The 22,602-nt window shown below is 40.3% G+C and overlaps 2 protein-coding genes across 4 annotated transcripts in view; one reads left to right on the plus strand and one right to left on the minus strand.

Annotated features, from left to right (window-relative positions):
* Positions 1-616: 616 nt before the first annotated feature.
* On the plus strand, positions 617-11,646 carry mars2 (methionyl-tRNA synthetase 2, mitochondrial). Its single transcript, XM_034182011.1, has 3 exons — positions 617-982; positions 9,625-9,959; positions 10,047-11,646. Exons 1-3 carry the CDS (start codon positions 718-720, stop codon positions 11,256-11,258), a joined length of 1,812 nt encoding a protein of 603 aa, XP_034037902.1. The 5' UTR covers positions 617-717; the 3' UTR covers positions 11,259-11,646.
* A 2,967-nt stretch (positions 11,647-14,613) lies between these two features.
* Positions 14,614-22,602, minus strand: part of med12 (mediator complex subunit 12) — a 65,978-nt gene continuing 57,989 nt past the window's right edge. For all 3 annotated transcript variants that reach the window (XM_034181892.1, XM_034181891.1, XM_034181890.1), the window contains exons 42-43: positions 15,096-15,177; positions 14,614-14,957 (exon numbers count right to left, since the gene is read on the minus strand). In XM_034181892.1, coding sequence (XP_034037783.1) covers positions 14,920-14,957; positions 15,096-15,177 — 120 coding nt within the window. In that variant the 3' untranslated portion in view covers positions 14,614-14,919. The remainder of the gene's footprint in view (positions 14,958-15,095; positions 15,178-22,602) is intronic.

Below are 22,602 nucleotides of genomic sequence, written 5' to 3' on the forward strand. Positions count from 1 at the left end.
CTTAAATTTATTTTTGTTTATATATTAATAATCTAATGATTATTATATACAATTTTAGATAAAGAGACAAAAAGAAATAGATCACTGTGCCAAGGAGGGAATCTCTTTAGGGTCAGTGACCCTATGGCCTTGTTTAGAGATCTGTTTCATAAATGTTAAAAATTTCATATATTTGCAGTTTAGTTGAATAATAAATTGAATTTTGTCTCTTATTTGTTTTTGTCTATAAGCACATGCAATATCAATATCAGTGCTCAGATGACAGTAGCTTCTGGGAAAGGTGCAAGTTGCAATAAACTGTGATACCAAGCGCTAAGGATACATGCTATCCAGTCACAGCAGATGAAACTTTTTTTATTACTGAGCAAACATCATTGTTAGACTTTTTTAGGTTCAATGATTCCACGGCGTGTAGATGTTATGGCATCAGTGACCCCATGGCCTTGGCGGAGGTTTGCACTCTGAGTGCTTCTAGTTGTTGATTTTATCGATCCCTTTTTGAAAGACAAGACACTGGACTGAGAGAATTTAGTCCTGCTATAACGGACTGATACAGAAGGTGGCAGCAATGCACTAATAAGAAGGCCGGCTGTCGTTAAACGCCATAGAAGAAGAAGCCGAATAGGAAGTCACTGGCAGGTCAGTGTTTTGCCTGTAGTTCGAATAGATAAATGAGTGAGAGAAACCGAGTGTTAAGTGTCGTTTTGTGCCGTGAGTATGCATTTAATGTTCGCGGTCAGAAGCTGTAAAGCTGCGTCCACGCTTCAGCGCCGTGCACGAAGTTTTTCGCCTTTATCCTCCGTCCTGTCTCTTCGACACAGCACAACCCACGTGGGCACACCTGACAAGAATTATTACGTCACAACTCCCATCTTCTACGTCAATGCCCCGCCTCATTTAGGACACCTGTACTCAGCTGTGGTCGCAGACTGTTCACACAGATTTAAACAGTTGCAGGGCTTCAACTCCAAGTTTTCTACAGGTAACATAAAGGATGATATTGATTGATGTTATGTATGCTTGGTATCACTCTAAGCCCCTTCGTGGCCACAGTTGAAGTCAAAACGCACGCGGTATCACACTACTCAAGGTCTTATTGAGGGAGTCCTGTGTACTAAGTTTCACCTTTATATTATTCCAGTAATATTAGGTCATTTTTTGGCCAATGACGGAAAAACTTAGTAGAAAGCTGAAAATTGCTAGGTGCAATTCATTAATCATCCTAAACAACATACTAAAAGTCCCCATGTATCCTCCCTGAGCTTTTCCTGGTATGATGTCATGATGCTATGGATGTCGAAAATGGGGTCTCACACATGTTCATTTAATTATTCGCAGTGGTACATGTAACTTCATTGTTTGATAGCCAAGATTGCTTCAAAATGAAATGATTATGATTGATATATTTTATTTCCTACAATTGCAAAAGTGGCTGAGTGATTGGGTGGCTGCAAGAAGTCAGGCCTGCTCTGTACAATTCTATGTAGACAATGCCATGGAACTGGATGCAGCAGTTCTGAAAAGAAAATACATTTGTGTATCATATACTAATGAAGAGTATGACTTTGAAGGAAAGAGAGCAAAGATGAGTTGAGTTCTGATTCACTGGTAGAGGGAAGGGCTAAAGAACAACTTGTCCGGAAAGCCCTCACAGTATGTGGGTACCCACGATGGTCCCTGGACAAAGTGCAGAAGTCCCAGAGAACAAAGAGACCAGATAGACAGGAGACAGAGACAAGAAGAAGAGTGTCTCTCCCTTATTTAGTAGGAGTAGGGGAAAAACTACAGAGGATCTTCAGACAGCACAAAATCCCAGTTTACTTTAAACCGGTTAACACCTTGAGACAGAAATTAGTTCACCCTAAAGACATGATCCCTAGTTACAAACAGAGCAATGTAGTGTATTCTATCAGATGTCAGGAAAACTGTAAAGAATGCTACATAGGTGAGACTAAGCAACCTTTACACAAAAGGTTATACCAGCACCACAGAGAGGGCGCCGGTGGACCTCAGTCTGCAGTTTATCTCCACCTTAAAGACACTAACCACACGTTTGAGGACAAGGAAGTTAAAATCTTAGCCAGAGAGAATAAATGGTTTGAGAGAGGGGTCAAGGAGGCATTCTATGTGAAACAGTTGAAACCCAGCCTTAACCTTGTCCCCTGTTTACAATGGGGTACTCAGGTCAAAGCAGGTTCAGTCTTTTGTTCATGGTAATGAGTCATTCACATCATCAGGAGAGGCATCCATCCCATCTTTAGGGGGGACAGCTGCCCTGTCATTAGGAGGGTGCTAACTAGAGCACACTAGGTGTTAATTAGAGCTATTGTTTAGTCACTAGCCTATAGCAGTCTGCATCTCGGTAGGAGGGGTCTGGTTAGGTTTAAAACTTCAGCTTTTGTGGCTTCTGTTTATTCTTCTCTACAAGAGTCAAGACAGAAGTCAGACTACCAGAGTTTTAGCTGAGGAAGCTTCTGTGATTTGAAGCGAAATGTCCTCGCGTCAAGCAACCCAGTCCAGTCGAAGATTCAAGCTTCTCTACTATTCACTGGTACTCAGAAATGAAACATTTGATTTCCAGATGGTTGAGGAGTATCGTTTTGATGAATGTGGTGTCATCTGTGACTGAAAATACACAAAAAAGAAAATCCCCTTAATTACCTAGAACACCTATCCTGTATTGTATAACGTCCTCTTTTTGTGGTTTAACATTCCAGTGTGAAAATGCCTATAATTACCAACTATGAGGTAATTCAACATGACATCATATTATGATGTTATAAATGAGGTCATGACAGTATGATCTCATGCTCTTTTATTTTTACATCAATGTTCCAAGGCATTGCATGGCTGCTTAAGAAAAAAGTAATCAAAAATAGACTCTTGTATGCTAAATTATATATCCAGATGAGGCCATTTCCCACATCAATATAAGCTATGATATAATGGTGAAAGCTCAATGTGAATACATGGGGACTTTCTGTGTTATCAAGGCTACTAAGGAGAAGCATACACCAATTTTCAGCTTTTTAATTTTTTTCTGACCTTTTTGCCCACTTTGACTGGACTATATACTGTATGAACACTGTGCCAAGATATTACAACCACTGTCAAAAATTATGGAATCACCTGTCTCAGAGAATGTTCATTCAGTTGTTTAATTTTGTAGAAGAAAAAGCAGATCACAGACATGACACAAAACTAATTTCAAATGGCAACTTTCTGGCTTTAAGAAACACTATAAGAAATCAAGAAAAAAAATTGTGGCAGTCAGTAATGGTTACTTTTTTAGACCAAGCAGAGGGAAAAAAATATGGACTCACTCAGTTCTGAGGAATAAATTATGGAATCACCCTGTAAATTTTCATCCCCAAAACTAACACCTGCATCAAATCAGATTTGTCAGTTGAAACAAAGGAGAGGATTATCAAACTCTTAAAAGAGGGTAAATCATCACGCAATGTTGCAAAAGATGTTGGTTGTTCACAGTCAGCTGTGTCTAAACTCTGGACCAAATACAAACAACATGGGAAGGTTGTTAAAGGCAAACATCTGGTAGACCAAGGAAGACATCAAAGCGTCAAGACAGAAAACTTAAAGCAATATGTCTCAAAAATCGAAAATGCACAACAAAACAAATGAACGAATGGGAGGAAACTGGAGTCAACGTCTGTGACCGAACTGTAAGAAACCGCCTAAAGGAAATGGGATTTACATACAGAAAAGCTAAACGAAAGCCATCATTAACACCTAAACAGAAAAAAAACAAGGTTACAATGGGCTAAGGAAAGCAATCGTGGACTGTGGATGACTGGATGAAAGTCACATTCAGTGATGAATCTCGAATCTGCATTGGGCAAGGTGATGATGCTGGAACTTTTGTTTGGTGCCGTTCCAATGAGATTTATAAAGATGACTGCCTAAAGAGAACATGTAAATTTCCACAGTCATTGATGATATGGGGCTGCATGTCAGTTAAAGGCACTGGGGAGATGGCTGTCATTACATCATCAATAAATGCACAAGTTTACGTTGATATTTTGGACACTTTTCTTATCCTGTCAATTGAAAGGATGTTTGGGGATGATGAAATCATTTTTCAAGATGATAATGCATCTTGCCATAGAGCAAAAACTGTGAAAACATTCCTTGCAAAAAGACACATAGGGTCAATGTCATGGCCTGCAAATAGTCCGGATCTTAATCCAATTGAAAATCTTTGGTGGAAGTTGAAGAAAATGGTCCATGACAAGGCTCCAACCTGCAAAGCTGATCTGGCAACAGCAGAAAAAGTTGGAGCCACAATTGATGAAGAGTACTGTTTGTCACACATTAAGTCCATGCCTCAGAGACTGCAAGCCGTTATAAAAGCCAGAGGTGGTGCAACAAAATACTAGTGATGTGTTGACGCGTTCTTTTGTTTTTCATGATTCCATAATTTTTTCCTCAGAATTGAGTGATTCCATATTTTTTTTTCCCTCTGCTTGGTCTAAAAAAGTAACCGTTACTGACTGCCACAATTTTTTTTTCCTGATTTCTTAAAGCCAGAAAGTTGCCATTTGAAATGACTTTAGTTTTGTGTCATGTCTGTGATCTGCTTTTTTTCTACAAAATTAAACAATTGAATGAACATCCTCCGAGGCCGGTGATTCCATAATTTTTGCCAGGGGTTGTACAAGGTTTCAGCTACTTTACCGCCTAGTGGCCACAGTTTGAATCAAAATGCACTCAGCATTAAAGCTGTCTAAAGTCTTAGTTAGGTGCCTTTGTGTACCAAGTTTCACTTCATCACACACATTCATCAAGCTATCAAGCACAAATACTGCCTGTTTCCATATTGTCAAGTATAAAGTTCTCTATATTGCATACTTTTCTAAATTGGTAGAAACAAATCAAGGTATTGAAAACAAGTCAGCCTCAGATCAGGGGACTGTGAAGCACATTTGTCATTTCCTGACAGTTTTGTATAAATAATGAATCAATAAATGCTTTATGGCCTCTTGGTTGCCTCTACTGGTGGTTGGCTCTCACTGCGGTATTGTATCACTTCCTGTTCCGGAGCACAGCGGCGTTTTGCTGTATCTGTTACCCGTTTAATCTGCGCAGTTAGATTGATCTAGATAACTAGATAACGATTTGTTTCACAGTGTAATCTTCACGTGCCTTAACTAAAGCACTCCCTCTGCTGAATCACCTCTAAATTATTTACACATTATTCACTTTGTGTGTTTTTAGGAATAGCTCTTAGCCGATTTAGCATGGCGGCTTCTCCTGTCTCTCCTGCACTTTTCTGCTCTGGGTGTGAAATGTTTAGTTATTCCTTGGCCTCCTTTAGCAGTAATGGTACTTGTAATAAGTGTAGCTTATTCGTAGCTTTGGAGGCCAGGCTGGGCGAATTGGAGACTCGGCTCCGCACCGTGGAAAATTCTACAGCTAGCCAGGCCCCTGTAGTCGGTGCAGACCAAGGTAGCTTAGCCGCCGTTAGTTCCCTTCCAGCAGATCCCGAGCAGCCGGGAAAGCAGGCCGACTGGGTGACTGTGAGGAGGAAGCGTAGCCCAATTCAGAAGCCCCGTGTACACCGCCAACCCGTTCACATTTCTAACCGTTTTTCCCCACTCGACGACACACCCACCGAGGATCAAACTCTGGTTATTGGCGACTCTGTTTTGAGAAATGTGAAGTTAGTGACACCAGCAACCATAGTCAATTGTCTTCCGGGGGCCAGAGCAGGTGACATTGAAGGAAATTTGAAACTGCTGGCTAAGGCTAAGCGTAAATTTGGTAAGATTGTAATTCACGTCGGCAGTAATGACACCCGGTTATGCCAATCGGAGGTCACTAAAATTAACATTGAATCGGTGTGTAACATTGCAAAAACAATGTCGGACTCTGTAGTTTTCTCTGGGCCCCTCCCCAATCGGACCGGGAGTGACATGTTTAGCCGCATGTTCTCCTTGAATTGCTGGCTGTCTGAGTGGTGTCCAAAAAATGAGGTGGGCTTCATAGATAATTGGCAAAGCTTCTGGGGAAAACCTGGTCTTGTTAGGAGAGACAGCATCCATCCCACTTTGGATGGAGCATCTCTCATTTCTAGAAATCTGGCCAATTTTCTTAAATCCTCCAAACCGTGACTGTCCAGGGTTGGGACCAGGAAGCCGAGTTGTAGTCTTACACACCTCTCTGCAGCTTCTCTCCCCCTGCCATCCCCTCATTACCCCATCCCCATCCCAGACCACCAATAACCAGTAAAAATCTATTTAAGCATAAAGATTCAAAAAGAAAAAAATGATATAGCACCTTCAACTGCACCACAGACTAAAACAGTTAAATGTGGTCTATTAAACATTAGGTCTCTCTCTTCTAAGTCCCTGTTAGTAAATGATATAATTGATCAACATATTGATTTATTCTGCCTTACAGAAACCTGGTTACAGCAGGATGAATATGTTAGTTTAAATGAGTCAACACCCCCGAGTCACACTAACTGCCAGAACGCTCGTAGCCCGGGCCGAGGGGGAGGATTAGCAGCAATCTTCCATTCCAGCTTATTAATTAATCAAAAACCCAGACAGAGCTTTAATTCATTTGAAAGCTTGACTCTTAGGCTTGTCCATCCAAATTGGAAGTCCCAAAAAACAGTTTTGTTATTATCTATCGTCCACCCTGTCATTACTGTGAGTTTCTCTGTAAATTTTCAGACCTTTTGTCTGACTTAGTGCTTAGCTCAGATAAGATAATTATAGTGGGCGATTTTAACATCCACACAGATGCTGAGAATGACAGCCTCAACACTGCATTTAATAGATTCAATTGGCTTTGCTCAAAATGTAAATGAGTCCACCCACCACTTTAATCATATCTTATATCTTGTTCTGACTTATGGTATGGAAATTGAAGACTTTACTGTATTCCCTGAAAACTCCCTTCTGTCTGATCATTTCTTAATAACATTTACATTTACTCTGATGGACTACCCAGCAGTAGGGAATAAGTTTCATTACACTAGAAGTCTTTCAGAAAGGGCTGTAACTAGGTTTAAGGATATGATTCCTTCTTTATGTTCTCTAATGCCATATACCAACACAGTGCAGAGTAGCTACCTAAACTCTGTAAGTGAGATAGAGTATCTCGTCAATAGTTTCACATCCTCATTGAAGACAACTTTGGATGCTGTAGCTCCTCTGAAAAAGAGAGCTTTAAATCAGAAGTGCCTGACTCTGTGGTATAACTCACAAACTCACAGCTTAAAGCAGATAACCTGTAAGTTGGAGAGGAAATGGCGTCTCACTAATTTAGAAGATCTTCACTTAGCCTGGAAAAAAGAGTCTGTTGCTCTATAAAAAAGCCCTCTGTAAAGCTAGGACATCTTACTACTCATCACTAATTGAAGAAAATAAGAACAACCCCATGTTTCTTTTCAGCACTGTAGCCAGGCTGACAAAGAGTCAGAGCTCTATTGAGCCGAGTATTCCTTTAACTTTAACTAGTAATGACTTCATGACTTTCTTTGCTAATAAAATTTTAACTATTAGAGAAAAAATTACTCATAACCATCTCAAAGACGTATCATTATCTTTGGCTGCTTTCAGTGATGCCGGTATTTGGTTAGACTCTTTCTCTCCGATTGTTCTGAGTTATTTTCATTAGTTACTTCCTCCAAACCATCAACATGTCTATTAGACCCCATTCCTACCAGGCTGCTCAAGGAAGCCCTAACATTAATTAATGCTTCGATCTTAAATATGATCAATCTATCTTTATTAGTTGGCTATGTACCGCAGGCTTTTAATGTGGCAGTAATTAAACCATTACTTAAAAAGCCATTACTTGACCCAGCTATCTAAGCTAATTATAGGCCAATCTCCAACCTTCCTTTTCTCTCAAAAATTCTTGAAAGGGTAGTTGTAAAACAGCTAACTGATCATCTGGTCAATGGTCTATTTGAAGAGTTTCAGTCAGGTTTTAGAATTCATCATAGTACAGAAACAGCATTAGTGAAAGTTACAAATGATCTTCTTATGGCCTCAGACAGTGGACTCATCTCTGTGCTTGTTCTGTTAGACCTCAGTGCTGCTTTTGATACTGTTGACCATAAAATTTTATTACAGAGATTAGAGCATGCCATAGGTATTAAAGACACTGCGCTGCGGTGGTTTGAATCATTTTTCTAATAGATTACAATTTGTTCATGTAAATGGGAAATCTTCTTCACAGACTAAAGTTAATTATGGAGTTCCACAAGGTTCTGTGCTAGGACCAATTTTATTCACTTTATACATGTTTCCCTTAAGCAGTATTATTAGACGGCATTGCTTAAATTTTCATTGTTACGCAGATGATACCCAGCTTTATCTATCCATGAAGCCAGAGGACACACACCAATTAGCTAAACTGCAGGATTGTCTTACAGACATAAAGACATGGGTGACCTCTAATTTCCTGCTTTTAAACTCAGATAAAACTGAAGTTATTGTACTTGGCCCCACAAATCTTAGAAACATGGTGTCTAACCAGATCCTTACTCTGGACGGCATTACCCTGACCTCTAGTAATACTGTGAGAAATCTTGGAGTCATTTTTGATCAGGATATGTCATTCAATGCGCATATTAAACAAATATGTAGGACTGCTTTTTTGCATTTGCGCAATATCTCTAAATTTAGAAAAGTCTTGTCTCAGAGTGATGCTGAAAAACTAATTCATGCATTTATTTCCTCTAGGCTGGACTATTGTAATTCATTATCAGGTTGTCCTAAAAGTTCCCTGAAAAGCCTTCAGTTAATTCAAAATGCTGCAGCTAGAGTGCTAACAGGGACTAGAAGGAGAGAGCATATCTCACTCATATTGGCCTCTCTTCATTGGCTTCCTGTTAATTCTAGAATAGAATTTAAAATTCTTCTTCTTACTTATAAGGTTTTGAATAATCAGGTCCCATCTTATCTTAGGGACCTCATAGTACCATATCACCCCAATAGAGCGCTTTGCTCTCAGACTGCAGGCTTACTTGTAGTTCCTAGGGTTTGTAAGAGTAGAATGGGAAGCAGAGCCTTCAGCTTTCAGGCTCCTCTCCTGTGGAACCAGCTCCCAATTCAGATCAGGGAGACAGACACCCTCTCTGCTTTTAAGATTAGGCTTAAAACTTTCCTTTTTGCTAAAGCTTACAGTTAGGGCTGGATCAGGTGACCCTGAACCATCCCTTAGTTGTGCTGCTATAGACTTAGACTGCTGGGGGGTTCCCATGATGCACTGAGTGTTTCTTTCTCTTTTTGCTCTGTATGCAGCACTCTGCATTTAATCATTAGTGATTGATCTCTGCTCCCCTCCACAGCATGTCTTTTTCCTGGTTCTCTCCCTCAGCCCCAACCAGTCCCAGCAGAAGACTGCCCCTCCCTGAGCCTGGTTCTGCTGGAGGTTTCTTCCTGTTAAAAGGGAGTTTTTCCTTCCCACTGTTGCCAAGTGGTTGCTCACAGGGGGTCGTTTTGACCGTTGGGCTTTTTCCTTAATTATTGTATGGCCTTGCCTTACAATATAAGGCGTCTTGGGGCAACTGTTTGTTGTGATTTGGCGCTATATAAATAAAATTGATTTGATTTATTTTTGCTACACTATCATCTTGTTTTCCAGGCACAGATGAACATGGCTTGAAAATCCAACAAGCTGCTGCTGCGGCAGGAAAAGACCCGCTAACGTTCTGCACCGGCATGTCTGAGAGATTTAAAAATCTCTTTTTCAGCTGCAACATTTCCTATACAGACTACATAAGGACCACTGAGCAGAGGCATCGTCAGGCTGTGGAGTGCTTCTGGTCAGTGCTTTGGAACAAAGGCCTCATCTACAAAGGGAGTTATGAAGGCTGGTACTCCACACAAGATGAAAGCTTTCTCACACCATCACAGGTGGGCAATGACTTGGACGCATCGGGGAAGGAGATCAAGGTGTCACTGGAAAGTGGCCACCAGGTCAGTCAGAATAACTGTTGTGACACGCAGTTGGTTACATTTCCACCTGTTCTTCTAAAGCTAAATGATATTGTCGTTAATTTCCAGGTGGAGTGGATGAAAGAGGAGAACTATATCTTCCGTTTGTCAACGTTCCAGTCTCAGCTGCTTGACTGGCTCAGGGGAAATTCCAAAGCTGTTCAACCCACACGTTTTTACCAGGCCGTTCTTCACTGGCTGCAGGAGGATCTTCCTGACCTCTCAGTATCCCGCCACAAAAGCCGCCTTCAGTGGGGAATCCCAGTGCCCAACGACCCGGACCAGACCATCTACGTGTGGCTTGATGCTCTTGTCAACTACCTCACAGTCACTGGTTATCCAGACAAATGCAGCCAATGGTGGAATGTGTCACACCACGTTATAGGAAAGGATATCTTAAAATTTCATGCCATCTACTGGCCGGCGTTTCTGCTCGGGGCAGGTTTGCCGCTGCCACTGGCTATATACGTGCACTCTCACTGGACAGTAGATGGAAAGAAGATGTCTAAAAGTTTAGGTAATGTGGTAGATCCTGTAGAATGTTCACAGATGTTCACAAATGAAGGCATGAGGTACTTTCTTCTGCGCTGCGGTGTCCCAGACTCTGACTGCAATTACACAGAGGACAAAGTTAAGAAGCTTCTTAATGCAGAGCTTGCAGATTCTCTGGGTGGTCTGCTTAACCGCTGCATAGCTCCTTCTCTGAATCCAGCTCAGGTCTACCCCTCCTTCTGCCCTCAATCGTTTCCAGCTGAACAAGGTGTCAGTCTGAAGGGCAGGGCTGTGGCTGAAGACTACCACATGTTGGATGTGGTGCAAAGTCTTCCTGCTGTGGTGGAGCAGCACTATGACAGCCTGCATGTGTACAAAGCCATGGAGGCCATCAGTGCCTGTGTGAAGCAGACCAATAGGTTTGTCCATCGCCATGCACCGTGGAAATTGGACAGGAGGGACTGCAGAGACCAGCGCTGGATAGATACCATCCTCCATGTGTGCCTGGAGTGTCTCAGGATGTATGGCACACTCCTCCAGCCAGTAGTGCCAGAAATTTCCAACAAGCTGTTGTCCAGACTCGGCGTCCAACCCGACGAGAGGAGCTGGTCAGCTCTGAACTTCCTGCCGAGGTATCGAGGAATGGACTGTCCTTTTGAAGGGAGAGTACTGGGTGCTGACTCTGGACTGCTTTTTCGTCGTTTGGAGAGGCAGAATATTGATGGACGTAAACCTAAAGTTAAAGTTAAGCAACAAAATAATTATTTCAGGTTCACACTGAAATACTAATTGTGAAACCTTTTTTTTTTATTTCACTGGCATTACATTTTTATATCTACAATTTTAATTATTAGCATTGTGGCACGATAGACTTGTCTCATTCCCACAAAAGTAAATTTCTACAAGTATATGTAACTTGGAATAAAAATGTTATAAAATGGCATTTAAATTCAAATTAAAGTTACTTTTAGGTTTTTGTTCTACCTCCCCAGCACGAGTTAGCCGAGGTAGATGTTTTTACTGAACACTGAAGCACAGTGTGAAATCACATCTTGACATTTAGTGGAGCAGATAAGTTTGATTTTTGGCCAGAATTGCTCACTTGGTGGTACAAGTATCAGATTTGGCATGAATGTTCTTCATAAATCAGTGTTTGAGGAAAAAAAAAAAACGCTGGCCACTTGAAAATCTAATATGGCAGCTCGGTATGGGTCAGTGAAGAATTACACAGGGTCTAAATTTTAAAATGCTCCCATCATATTGAAAAGTATAACATTATTTGTCTGATCATAAATATTTCAAAAAAAGGTATAGTTTGGACTATGTATGACAATGTTATGGTGTAATAACAGCAAGAATGGTGACAAAGGTCAGTTTCAGCTTGTACAGGGATCAAAAGTTGCTCCAATTTTTGTAAAATGTGATGCAACTTGTTGGTTAATAGGGTTTTAAAAAGGAATAGTTTGCACCATGTGTCGTGCTCAGTTGTAACGTTACAGGGTGACATGTCACATGCCATAGAATCCAATGTACTTTGACACTGACTTTGCAAACCAAGCATTCAACGCAGTCAAATCTATTCCATGTATTAATCCTATTAGTAAAACCATTAAGTTGCACCACTTTTAACCAAAATTGGAGCAAGTTTTACTTTTGACTCCAGTACAAACTGAAATTGACCTTTGTCACCATTCTTGCTGTTTTTACCCCATAACATTCAGTCATAGATAATCAAACTTCCATAGTTTTTGGGAATCTCTGATCAGACACATAATGTGTGATATAGCTTTCAATATGATTGGAGCAATTTTAAATTTTGACCCTTGTATAATTCTTCATTGACCCCAACCTGGCCACCATACTGGATTTTCAAGTGGCCAGCAGTTTTTTCTCAAACACTGAGTTATGAAGAACATTCATGTCAAATCTGATGCTTGTACCAACAAGTGAAGGATTGTTTCAGTTAACTGCTGCACTAATTACAAGTGGAGGGAAAGTGAGTTTGCCAACTCAGAAAGATGGTTGTACACAGAGATGAAAAATCTAACCAAGGTGGAACTACATAGTACAGAACTAATGCCATACTGGATACTACTGTGTTGCCCACTTGTGTAAAGTGTTGATGCATTAAAGTACAAAAGCATAAACATGTTAAAGTCTCAATTAAGTGTATGTGTATGAGTTACTACAGCCAAAGTTCTGACCATGACCTACTTCTAAGTCACAAGGATCACAGAGTGCTCAAGTGTTAACTGCCAAGACTTTGGTCCAGAGAGCTCATGTACAACCCCTGGCAAAAATTATGGAATCACCGGCCTTGGAGGATGTTCATTCAGTTGTTTAATTTTGTAGAAAAAAAGCAGTTCACAGACATGACACAAAACTAAAGTCATTTCAAATGGCAACTTTCTGGCTTTAAGAAACACTTTAAGAAATCGGGAAAAAAAAAATTGTGGCAGTAACGGTTACTTTTTTACACCAAGCAGAGGGAAAAAAATATGGAATCACTAAATTCTGAGGAAAAAATTGTGGAATCATGAAAAACAGAACGCTCTAACACATCACTAGTATTTTGTTGCACCACCTCTGGCTTTTATAACAGCTTGCAGTCTTGCATCTTGAAAAATGATTTCGTCATCCCCAAACATCCTTTCAATTGATGGGATAAGAAAAGTGTCCAAAATATCAATGTAAACTTGTGCATTTATTGATGATGTAATGACAGCCATCTCCCCAGTACCTTTACCTGACATGCAGCCCCATATCATCAATGACTGTGGAAATTTACATGTTCTCTTCAGGCAGTCATCTTTATAAATCTCATTGGAACGGCACCAAACAAAAGTTCCAGCATCATCACCTTGCCCAATGCAGATTTGAGATTCATCACTGAATGACTTTCATCCAGTCATCCACAGTCCACGATTGCTTTTCCTTAGCCCATTGTAACCTGTTTTTTTTTTTTTTTTTTCTGTTTAGGCGTTAATGGTGGCTTTCGTTTAGCTTTTCTGTATGTAAATCCCATTTCTTTTAGGCGGTTTCTTACAGTTCGGTCACAGACGATTCGTTTCCTCCCATTCATTCCTCATTTGTTTTGTTGTGCATTTTCAATTTGAGACATATTGCTTTAAGTTTTCTGTCTTGACGCTTTGATGTCTTGCTTGGTCTACCAGTATGTTTGCCTTTAACAACCTTCCCATGTTTGTATTTGGTCCAGAGTTTAGACACAGCTGACTGTGAACAACCAACATCTTTTGCAACATTGCGTGATGATTTACCCTCTTAAGTTTGATAATCCTCTCCTTTGTTTCAGTTGACATCTCTCGTGTTGGAGCCATGATTCATGTCAGTCCACTTGGTGCAACAGCTCTCCAAGGTGTGATCACTCCTTTTTAGATGCAGACTAATGAGCAGATCTGATTTGATGCAGGTGTTAGTTTTGGGGATGAAAATTTACAGGGTGATTCCATAATTTATTCCTCAGAATTGAGTGATTCCATATTTTTTTCCCTCTGCTTGGTCTAAAAAAGTAACCGTTACTGACTGCCACAATTTTTTTTCCTGATTTCTTATAGTGTTTCTTAAAGCCAGAAAGTTGCCATTTGAAATGACTTTAGTTTTGTGTCATGTCTGTGATCTGCTTTTTTTTCTACAAAATTAAACAACTGAATGAACATCCTCCGAGGCCGGTGATTCCATAATTTTTGCCAGGGGTTGTATAAGATGAGAACACGACAGCCCGAAGTGTGGAGTTGGTGCAGTGATGAGGGTTTGACCTACTTGTAATTAGGTCACAAGGGTAACAGTGCTTATGTGTGAACTTGTACAACACCTTGGTCCAGAGAGCATGTGCATTAAAGTGATACCTGGAAGCGTTGACGATTTATCGCATCAACAAAAGGTGTTAACGTAGTCCTGGAGGGCAGAGACAGTAAAAACACTCGTTGCAACAGTATAGTAAAATATGAATGCAGAAGTCATCTTTGAAAATTGAGAAAGTGTCCCCCACCCCCCAAAAAAGGAAATTTAAATATAAACTCGACATCTTAACTGCACTTTTCAGTTATTTAATTACTCAGTGTAAAGCCCCCACACAAAGTACTATATACTGCATTTAAAAACTTCACTTAAAGAATCTTTTTTCCTCATGACATTGAGATCTTTAACAGATTATACAGCCATAAAACACCAAGTACAAGACAAAAAATCTGACATGATTCTTTTAATGAAACAGGAAACTGAAAAATTGTACAAAGTGAAATAAAAAAAAAAATTGCACTCTTATAATTACTTTTTCTTTTACATAAACCTTTACTTCAGAGTGCAATCTGTAGTTACATAACTGAAGTCGGTTGGGATTTGGTTCATCCATTTGGTGGTCCTTTGTGCATTGCTCTTTTTTGCTTTCTTCTGTGAACTGAACACATTTATGACGTGTAAACAGACACCATCAGTAGTAAGTGTTGGTGCTCTGTCCTGGTTGTGAATCTGCAATAGGGAGAATTTTCATCATCTGTGTGCAATGTGTTTATCAGTAAACACTTATCATTATAATGAACAGTGTTAGGCCATATATACATTTTTTGTGTGTGTGTGTGTGTGTGTGGGGGGGGGCTCGGCTCTTACTTGAAAGCTGCTGTTGCAGCTGCCGGACCAGAGCGGCAGTCTGCTGCTGCTGTTGAGTCTGCTGCATTCCCTGTCGTGGAAACTAAAACACAGAAGCAGACAAGTGACAGTTAGCTCCCCTCCATCGCAGTTTGCCTGCACCTCTCTGTCTCAGTACCACACAGAGGGTTTGAAAGCTGACGTTTATTATTTCATCCATCAGCGCCAACAACTGCTGGTACAAAAGGAACAAAGTCACAATCAGGAGAACGTCATGGCTTTAAATGGTTAACACGACTTTCCGAAGGTTCTCAAATTTGCCAGTAATACACAAGACTTGATGCCCCGATACCAACAATTGATTCTGTGTGACTCTGCAATTCTGTCTAAACTCACATCCTTGTTTCTAGTTGTGAAAAAGCAGACATGTCGCATGAATGTATAACATTTACCAAAAAAAAAAAAAATTATGGGCAAAGGTAAGAATTTTGCTGTGCATAATGCTGTGGTGGAGCACTTTAAAGTCACTTCAACTTTGTGCAATTTTATGTGCACTGGAACAAGACTGCTTTTTTAATGCACCCCCCATATATATATAATATATATATACACACACACACACACATATATATATATATATATATATATATATACAGGGCTTGAAATAGTACGTGCATGTGCTAGTTTGTGCACGTATTATTCGAGCGGTGCATGTAATTTTATACTGCACTAGCACTGGTGCAAGAAACTTTATCCAAGTTTTATCAACTATAAGCACCAGTGTTCTTCCAGAAATGGCGGCCGTGTAGAAAAACGCACTTTACCTCGCTCTGCTGCAACTTACAAAATTTGAGTTGATTATACCCCTGTTCGCGCTCAATTTTTGCTCAGAAGTTTTTTTCGGGATATGTCTAAACCAACCAAAACACCAGCAGGGAAGACTGAGGCTTCGAAGCAAACAAAGCTGTCTGACTACAATCTTCGCAGTGAAACTCCCAAAACTAACAGCATGGCCACACTTGACGCTGGTTGGGAGCCTCTGGACAAAGCTGACCAGATACTGGCTGCACTGAGTAGTATGCAAGCAGAGTTTTGTACGATGAAGACAGAATTCACTTCAATGAAAACCAATTTTACTACAAAACTCGATATGGCCGTGACACTATAAGACATGAAACGGGAGCTAAAGGATAGCGACGAGCAAGTATCACATGCAGAGGAACGCATATCCAGCACTGAGGATGAGATGATTAGCCTACAAGCTAAAGTGTGCTCGCTTCTAGCTAAAAAACAAAACAATGGAGGACAAACTTGTGGATTCAGAGTCGAGACCTTGCCTAAATAACTTAAGCTTGGTCAATTTGAAGGAAGGGGCAGAAGGTTCAGACGCATGTGGATTTTTTCACAAGTGGATAACCGAAGTGCTTGGTGAAAGACTGCGGGCACCTGTAGTTTTGGAGAGAGCGCACAGACTCGGACAGAGGAAGGACAACGCGTCAAGACCGAGAGTGATGATTATGAAGCTTCTCAACTATAAAGACAGACAAGAGATCCTACGGGCTACACGGGACAAGGACATATCCTATGGAAACCAGAAAGTCCGCTTCTATTCGGACTTGGCCACGGGGATCCAGCTGCAGAGGAAAAAGTTTGACCCAGTGCGCGAGGAGGAGCTGCAGAAGCTGGGTCTTCGACATGGAGTAGCGTATCCTGCAAAGCTCCTAGTGACTTACGAAGGTACAACCCAGGTATTTAAAACACCAGAAGAGGCTCAGGTATTTGTTTAAAAAGTCCAGAATGCTATGAATCACGAAGATCACTAAGGTTCAGTTTAATAAATGGACATGGGCTACGCGGACTTGAAATGTCTGAATATATAATGTTTAGCCTGGTAATTTTGTAACGCATGTCTATTTACAATATAATGTTATATAAGTTTAGTGTATTTTTCATTTTAAGCAATTGTGATATGATGTGATTCTGAGAGCCTTTTGTGAACAGGGGTTGAACCTTAATTGCAGATTAGCAGCAGCAGCAAAATGCTTAGTTAGCAGGAGTGGTTTGACTTATCCTCATAGGTGTGGATTGGTCCTTGGCATTAACGGGAGACAAAATGAGGGTGGGTGGGGTTCCTCTAAGATGGGGCAAGGGTGAGAGGTGTTTATGGGGCAATTTATGTTGTTCTTGTTGGATGTTGGTTCAACCATCCGTTTTGGTGGTGCACATAAATATTTGTCTCATCTTATTAAGCAATCTGACAATTGTTTTAATGTACTTATGTCTCAGGGAGTAAATCTTAATTTTATGTCATGGAACTGCAGGGGCTTACAGCGCCTCCAGAAAGTCAAACAAGTTATGAACAAATTGAAAGAGCTAGACTCCAAAATCATGTTTCTGCAGCAAACTCATCTTGTTGATGATGATATTCTTAAGGTGAGGAGGAGGTGGAGGGGCAGTGTGTTTACGGCACCATTTACGTCTCAATCTAGGGGGGTGATGATATTAGTTCATGAGTCAGTCCCCTTAAAAATTAAAAATATGATCAAAGACAAAAGGGGAAGTTATTTGATTGTTCAAGGCACACTTTTATCAGAAAATCTCAATTTAACTAATATTTATGGTCCTAATGTGGATGACAGTAATTTTTATAGTGATATTTTTCTTACTCTTTCAACCTTTCAGGGCTCTCACATAATTGGAGCAGATTGGAACATTGCATTATCCCCACATCTGGATCGGTCAACTGGTTTAGATCAATCACATAACTGTAGAATCATAATTCTTAGATTTATGAAAGAACCTAAGCTGGTAGATATATGGAGGGAAAGGAATTTGAATGCTAAAACATACTCTTGTTACTCTGGTACATTTAAAACTTACTCAAGAATAGACTTTTTCCTAGTATCTACAACATTACAATTCAAAATTCAAGATTGCTCTTAGGACAACATTGTGATTTCAGATCACGCTCCATGCCGCTTGGTTTACAAGGATACTAAACTAAGAAGAGACCCTCTAAGGTGGCAGTTTCAGCACAAATGGCTGCAGGATAAAGATTTGTTAAAGTATTTAGAAAAACACATTGACGATTTTTTTCAAATCAATACAACGCAAACATCACCGTGTATGAAATGGGAAGCATTTAAGGCATTCCTCAGAGGCCATATAATTAGCTATATAGGATCCAAATCCCAAAAAATTGAAGAAATTAGGTTACAGTTGGAAAATAACATGAAAGTACTTCAAAGCAAAATTAGTAGCGGCCCAAATCCACAATTGAAGAAGGAATTACTGATTCTGAGGGCTGAATATGACAAACACTCCTCTCTTAGGGCAGCATCTAGCCTCTTACGACTAAAACAATCCTTTTATGAACAAGGGGAAAAAGCCGGAAAACTTTTAGCTTGGCAAATAAAACAAGTGGAATCAAAAACACCTATTATATCTATCAATCAATCAATCAATTTATTTTTATATAGCGCCAAATAACAACAAACAGTTGCCCCAAGGCGCTTTATATTGTAAGGCAAGGCCATACAATAATTATGTAAAACCCCAACGGTCAAAACGACCCCCTGTGAGCAAGCACTTGGCTACAGTGGGAAGGAAAAACTCCCTTTTAACAGGAAGAAACCTCCAGCAGAACCAGGCTCAGGGAGGGGCAGTCTTCTGCTGGGACTGGTTGGGGCTGAGGGAGAGAACCAGGAAAAAGACATGCTGTGGAGGGGAGCAAAGATCGATCACTAATAATTAAATGCAGAGTGGTGCATACAGAGCAAAAAGAGAAAGAAACAGTGCATCATGGGAACCCCCCAGCAGTCTACGTCTATAGCAGCATAACTAAGGGATGGTTCAGGGTCACCTGATCCAGCCCTAACTATAAGCTTTAGCAAAAAGGAAAGTTTTAAGCCTAATCTTAAAAGTAGAGAGGGTGTCTGTCTCCCTGATCTGAATTGGGAGCTGGTTCCACAGGAGAGGAGCCTGAAAGCTGAAGGCTCTGCCTCCCATTCTACTCTTACAAACCCTAGGAACTACAAGTAAGCCTGCAGTCTGAGAGCGAAGCGCTCTATTGGGGTGATATGGTACTACGAGGTCCCTAAGATAAGATGGGACCTGATTATTCAAAACCTTATAAGTAAGAAGAAGAATTTTAAATTCTATTCTAGAATTAACAGGAAGCCAATGAAGAGAGGCCAATATGGGTGAGATATGCTCTCTCCTTCTAGTCCCCGTCAGTACTCTAGCTGCAGAATTTTGAATTAACTGAAGGCTTTTAGGGAACTTTTAGGACAACCTGATAATAATGAATTACAATAGTCCAGCCTAGAGGAAACAAATGCATGAATTAGTTTTTCAGCATCACTCTGAGACAAGACCTTTCTGATTTTAGAGATATTGCGTAAATGCAAAAAAGCAGTCCTACATATTTGTTTAATATGCGCTTTGAATGACATATCCTGATCAAAAATGACTCCAAGATTTCTCACAGTATTACTAGAGGCCAGGGCAATGCCATCCAGAGTAAGGATCTGGTTAGACACCATGTTTCTAAGATTTGTGGGGCCAAGTACAATAACTTCAGTTTTATCTGAGTTTAAAAGCAGGAAATTAGAGGTCATCCATGTCTTTATCTGTAAGACAATCCTGCAGTTTAGCTAATTGGTGTGTGTCCTCTGGCTTCATGGATAGATAAAGCTGGGTATCATCTGCGTAACAATGAAAATTTAAGCAATACCGTCTAATAATACTACCTAAGGGAAGCATGTATAAAGTGAATAAAATTGGTCCTAGCACAGAACCTTGTGGAACTCCATAATTAACCCTAGTCTGTGAAGAAGATTCCCCATGTACATGAACAAATTGTAATCTATTAGACAAATATGATTCAAACCACCGCAGCGCAGTGCTTTTAATACCTATGGCATGCTCTAATCTCTGTAATAAAATTTTATGGTCAACAGTATCAAAAGCAGCACTGAGGTCTAACAGAACAAGCACAGAGATGAGTCCACTGTCCGAGGCCATAAGAAGATCATTTGTAACCTTCACTAATGCTGTTTCTGTACTATGATGAATTCTAAAACCTGACTGAAACTCTTCAAATAGACCATTCCTCTGCAGATGATCAGTTAGCTGTTTTACAACTACCCTTTCAAGAATTTTTGATAGAAAAGGAAGGTTGGAGATTGGCCTATAATTAGCTAAGATAGCTGGGTCAAGTGATGGCTTTTTAAGTAATGGTTTAATTACTGCCACCTTAAAAGCCTGTGGTACATAGCCAACTAACAAAGATAGATTGATCATATTTAAGATTGAAGCATTAAATAATGGTAGGGCTTCCTTGAGCAGCCTGGTAGGAATGGGGTCTAATAAACATGTTGATGGTTTGGATGAAGTAACTAATGAAAATAACTCAGACAGAACAATCGGAGAGAATGAGTCTAACCAAATACCAGCATCACTGAAAGCAGCCAAAGATAACGATACGTCTTTGGGATGGTTATGAGTAATTTTTTCTCTAATAGTTAAAATTTTGTTAGCAAAGAAAGTCATGAAGTCATTACTAGTTAAAGTTAATGGAATACTCGGCTCAATAGAGCTCTGACTCTTTGTCAGCCTGGCTACAGTGCTGAAAAGAAACCTGGGGTTGTTCTTATTTTCTTCAATTAGTGATGAGTAGAAAGATGTCCTAGCTTTATGGAGGGCTTTTTTATAGAGCAACAGACTCTTTTTCCAGGCTAAGTTAAGATCTTCTAAATTAGTGAGACGCCATTTCCTCTCCAACTTACGGGTTATCTGCTTTAAGCTACGAGTTTGTGAGTTATACCACGGAGTCAGGCACTTCTGATTTAAAGCTCTCTTTTTCAGAGGAGCTACAGCATCCAAAGTTGTCTTCAATGAGGATGTAAAACTATTGACGAGATACTCTATCTCACTTACAGAGTTTAGGTAGCTACTCTGCACTGTGTTGGTATATGGCATTAGAGAACATAAAGAAGGAATCATATCCTTAAACCTAGTTACAGCGCTTTCTGAAAGACTTCTAGTGTAATGAAACTTATTCCCCACTGCTGGGTAGTCCATCAGAGTAAATGTAAATGTTATTAAGAAATGATCAGACAGCAGGGAGTTTTCAGGGAATACTGTTAAGTCTTCTATTTCCATACCATAAGTCAGAACAAGATCTAAGATATGATTAAAGTGGTGGGTGGACTCATTTACTTTTAAAGCAAAGCCAATAGAGTCTAATAATAGATTAAATGCAGTGTTGAGGCTGTCATTCTCAGCATCTGTGTGGATGTTAAAATCGCCCACTATAATTATCTTATCTGAGCTAAGCACTAAGTCAGACAAAAGGTCTGAAAATTCACAGAGAAACTCACAGTAACGACCAGGTGGACGATAGATAATAACAAATAAAACTGGTTTTTGGGACTTCCAATTTGGATGGACAAGACTATGAGTCAAGCTTTCAAATGAATTAAAGCTCTGTCTGGGTTTTTGATTAATTAATAAGCTGGAATGGAAGATTGCTGCTAATCCTCTGCCTCGGCCCGTGCTATGAGCATTCTGACAGTTAGTGTGACTCGGGGGTGTTGACTCATTTAAACTAACATATTCATCCTGCTGTAACCAGGTTTCTGTAAGGCAGAATAAATCAATATGTTGATCAATTATTATATAATTTACCAACAGGGACTTAGAAGAGAGAGACCTAATGTTTAATAGACCACATTTAACTGTTTTAGTCTGTGGTGCAGTTGAAGGTGCTATATTATTTTTTCTTTTTGAATTTTTATGCTTAAATAGATTTTTGCTGGTTCTTGGTAGTCTCGGAGCAGGCACCGTCTCTACGGGGATGGGGTAATGAGGGGATGGCAGGGGGAGAGAAGCTGCAGAGAGGTGTGTAAGACTACAACTCTGCTTCCTGGTCCCAACCCTGGATAGTCACGGTTTGGAGGATTTAAGAAAATTGGCCAGATTTCTAGAAATGAGAGCTGCTCCATCCAAAGTGGGATGGATGCCGTCTCTCCTAACAAGACCAGGTTTTCCCCAGAAGCTTTGCCAATTATCTATGAAGCCCACCTCATTTTTTGGACACCACTCAGACAGCCAGCAATTCAAGGAGAACATGCGGCTAAACATGTCACTCCCGGTCCGATTGGGGAGGGGCCCAGAGAAAACTACAGAGTCCGACATTGTTTTTGCAAAGTTACACACCGATTCAATGTTAATTTTAGTGACCTCCGATTGGCGTAACCGGGTGTCATTACTGCCGGGTGTCATTACTGCCGACGTGAATAATAACTGCCGAGGAATAACTAAACATTTCACACCCAGAGCAGAAAAGTGCAGGAGAGACAGGAGAAGCCGCCATGCTAAATCGGCTAAGAGCTAGTAGCTGCGCTAAGCTAGCGGATTCCTAAAAACACGCAAAGTGAATAATGTGTAAATAATTTAGAGGTGATTCAGCAGAAGGAGTTCTTTAGTTAAGGCACGTAAAGATTACACTGGGAAACAAATCGTA

This window comes from Thalassophryne amazonica, chromosome 11, assembly GCF_902500255.1.
Source record: "Thalassophryne amazonica chromosome 11, fThaAma1.1, whole genome shotgun sequence".
NCBI classification, from domain to species: Eukaryota; Metazoa; Chordata; class Actinopteri; order Batrachoidiformes; family Batrachoididae; genus Thalassophryne; species Thalassophryne amazonica.

Coding starts and splice junctions, on each gene's coding strand:
- mars2 (XM_034182011.1), top strand. CDS start 718: ATGCATTTAATGTTCGCGGTCAGAAGCTGTAAAGCTGCGTCCACGCTT. Junction 983..9,624: donor CAACTCCAAGTTTTCTACAG/GTAACATAAAGG, acceptor CTTGTTTTCCAG/GCACAGATGAACATGGCTTG. Junction 9,960..10,046: donor CACTGGAAAGTGGCCACCAG/GTCAGTCAGAAT, acceptor GTTAATTTCCAG/GTGGAGTGGATGAAAGAGGA.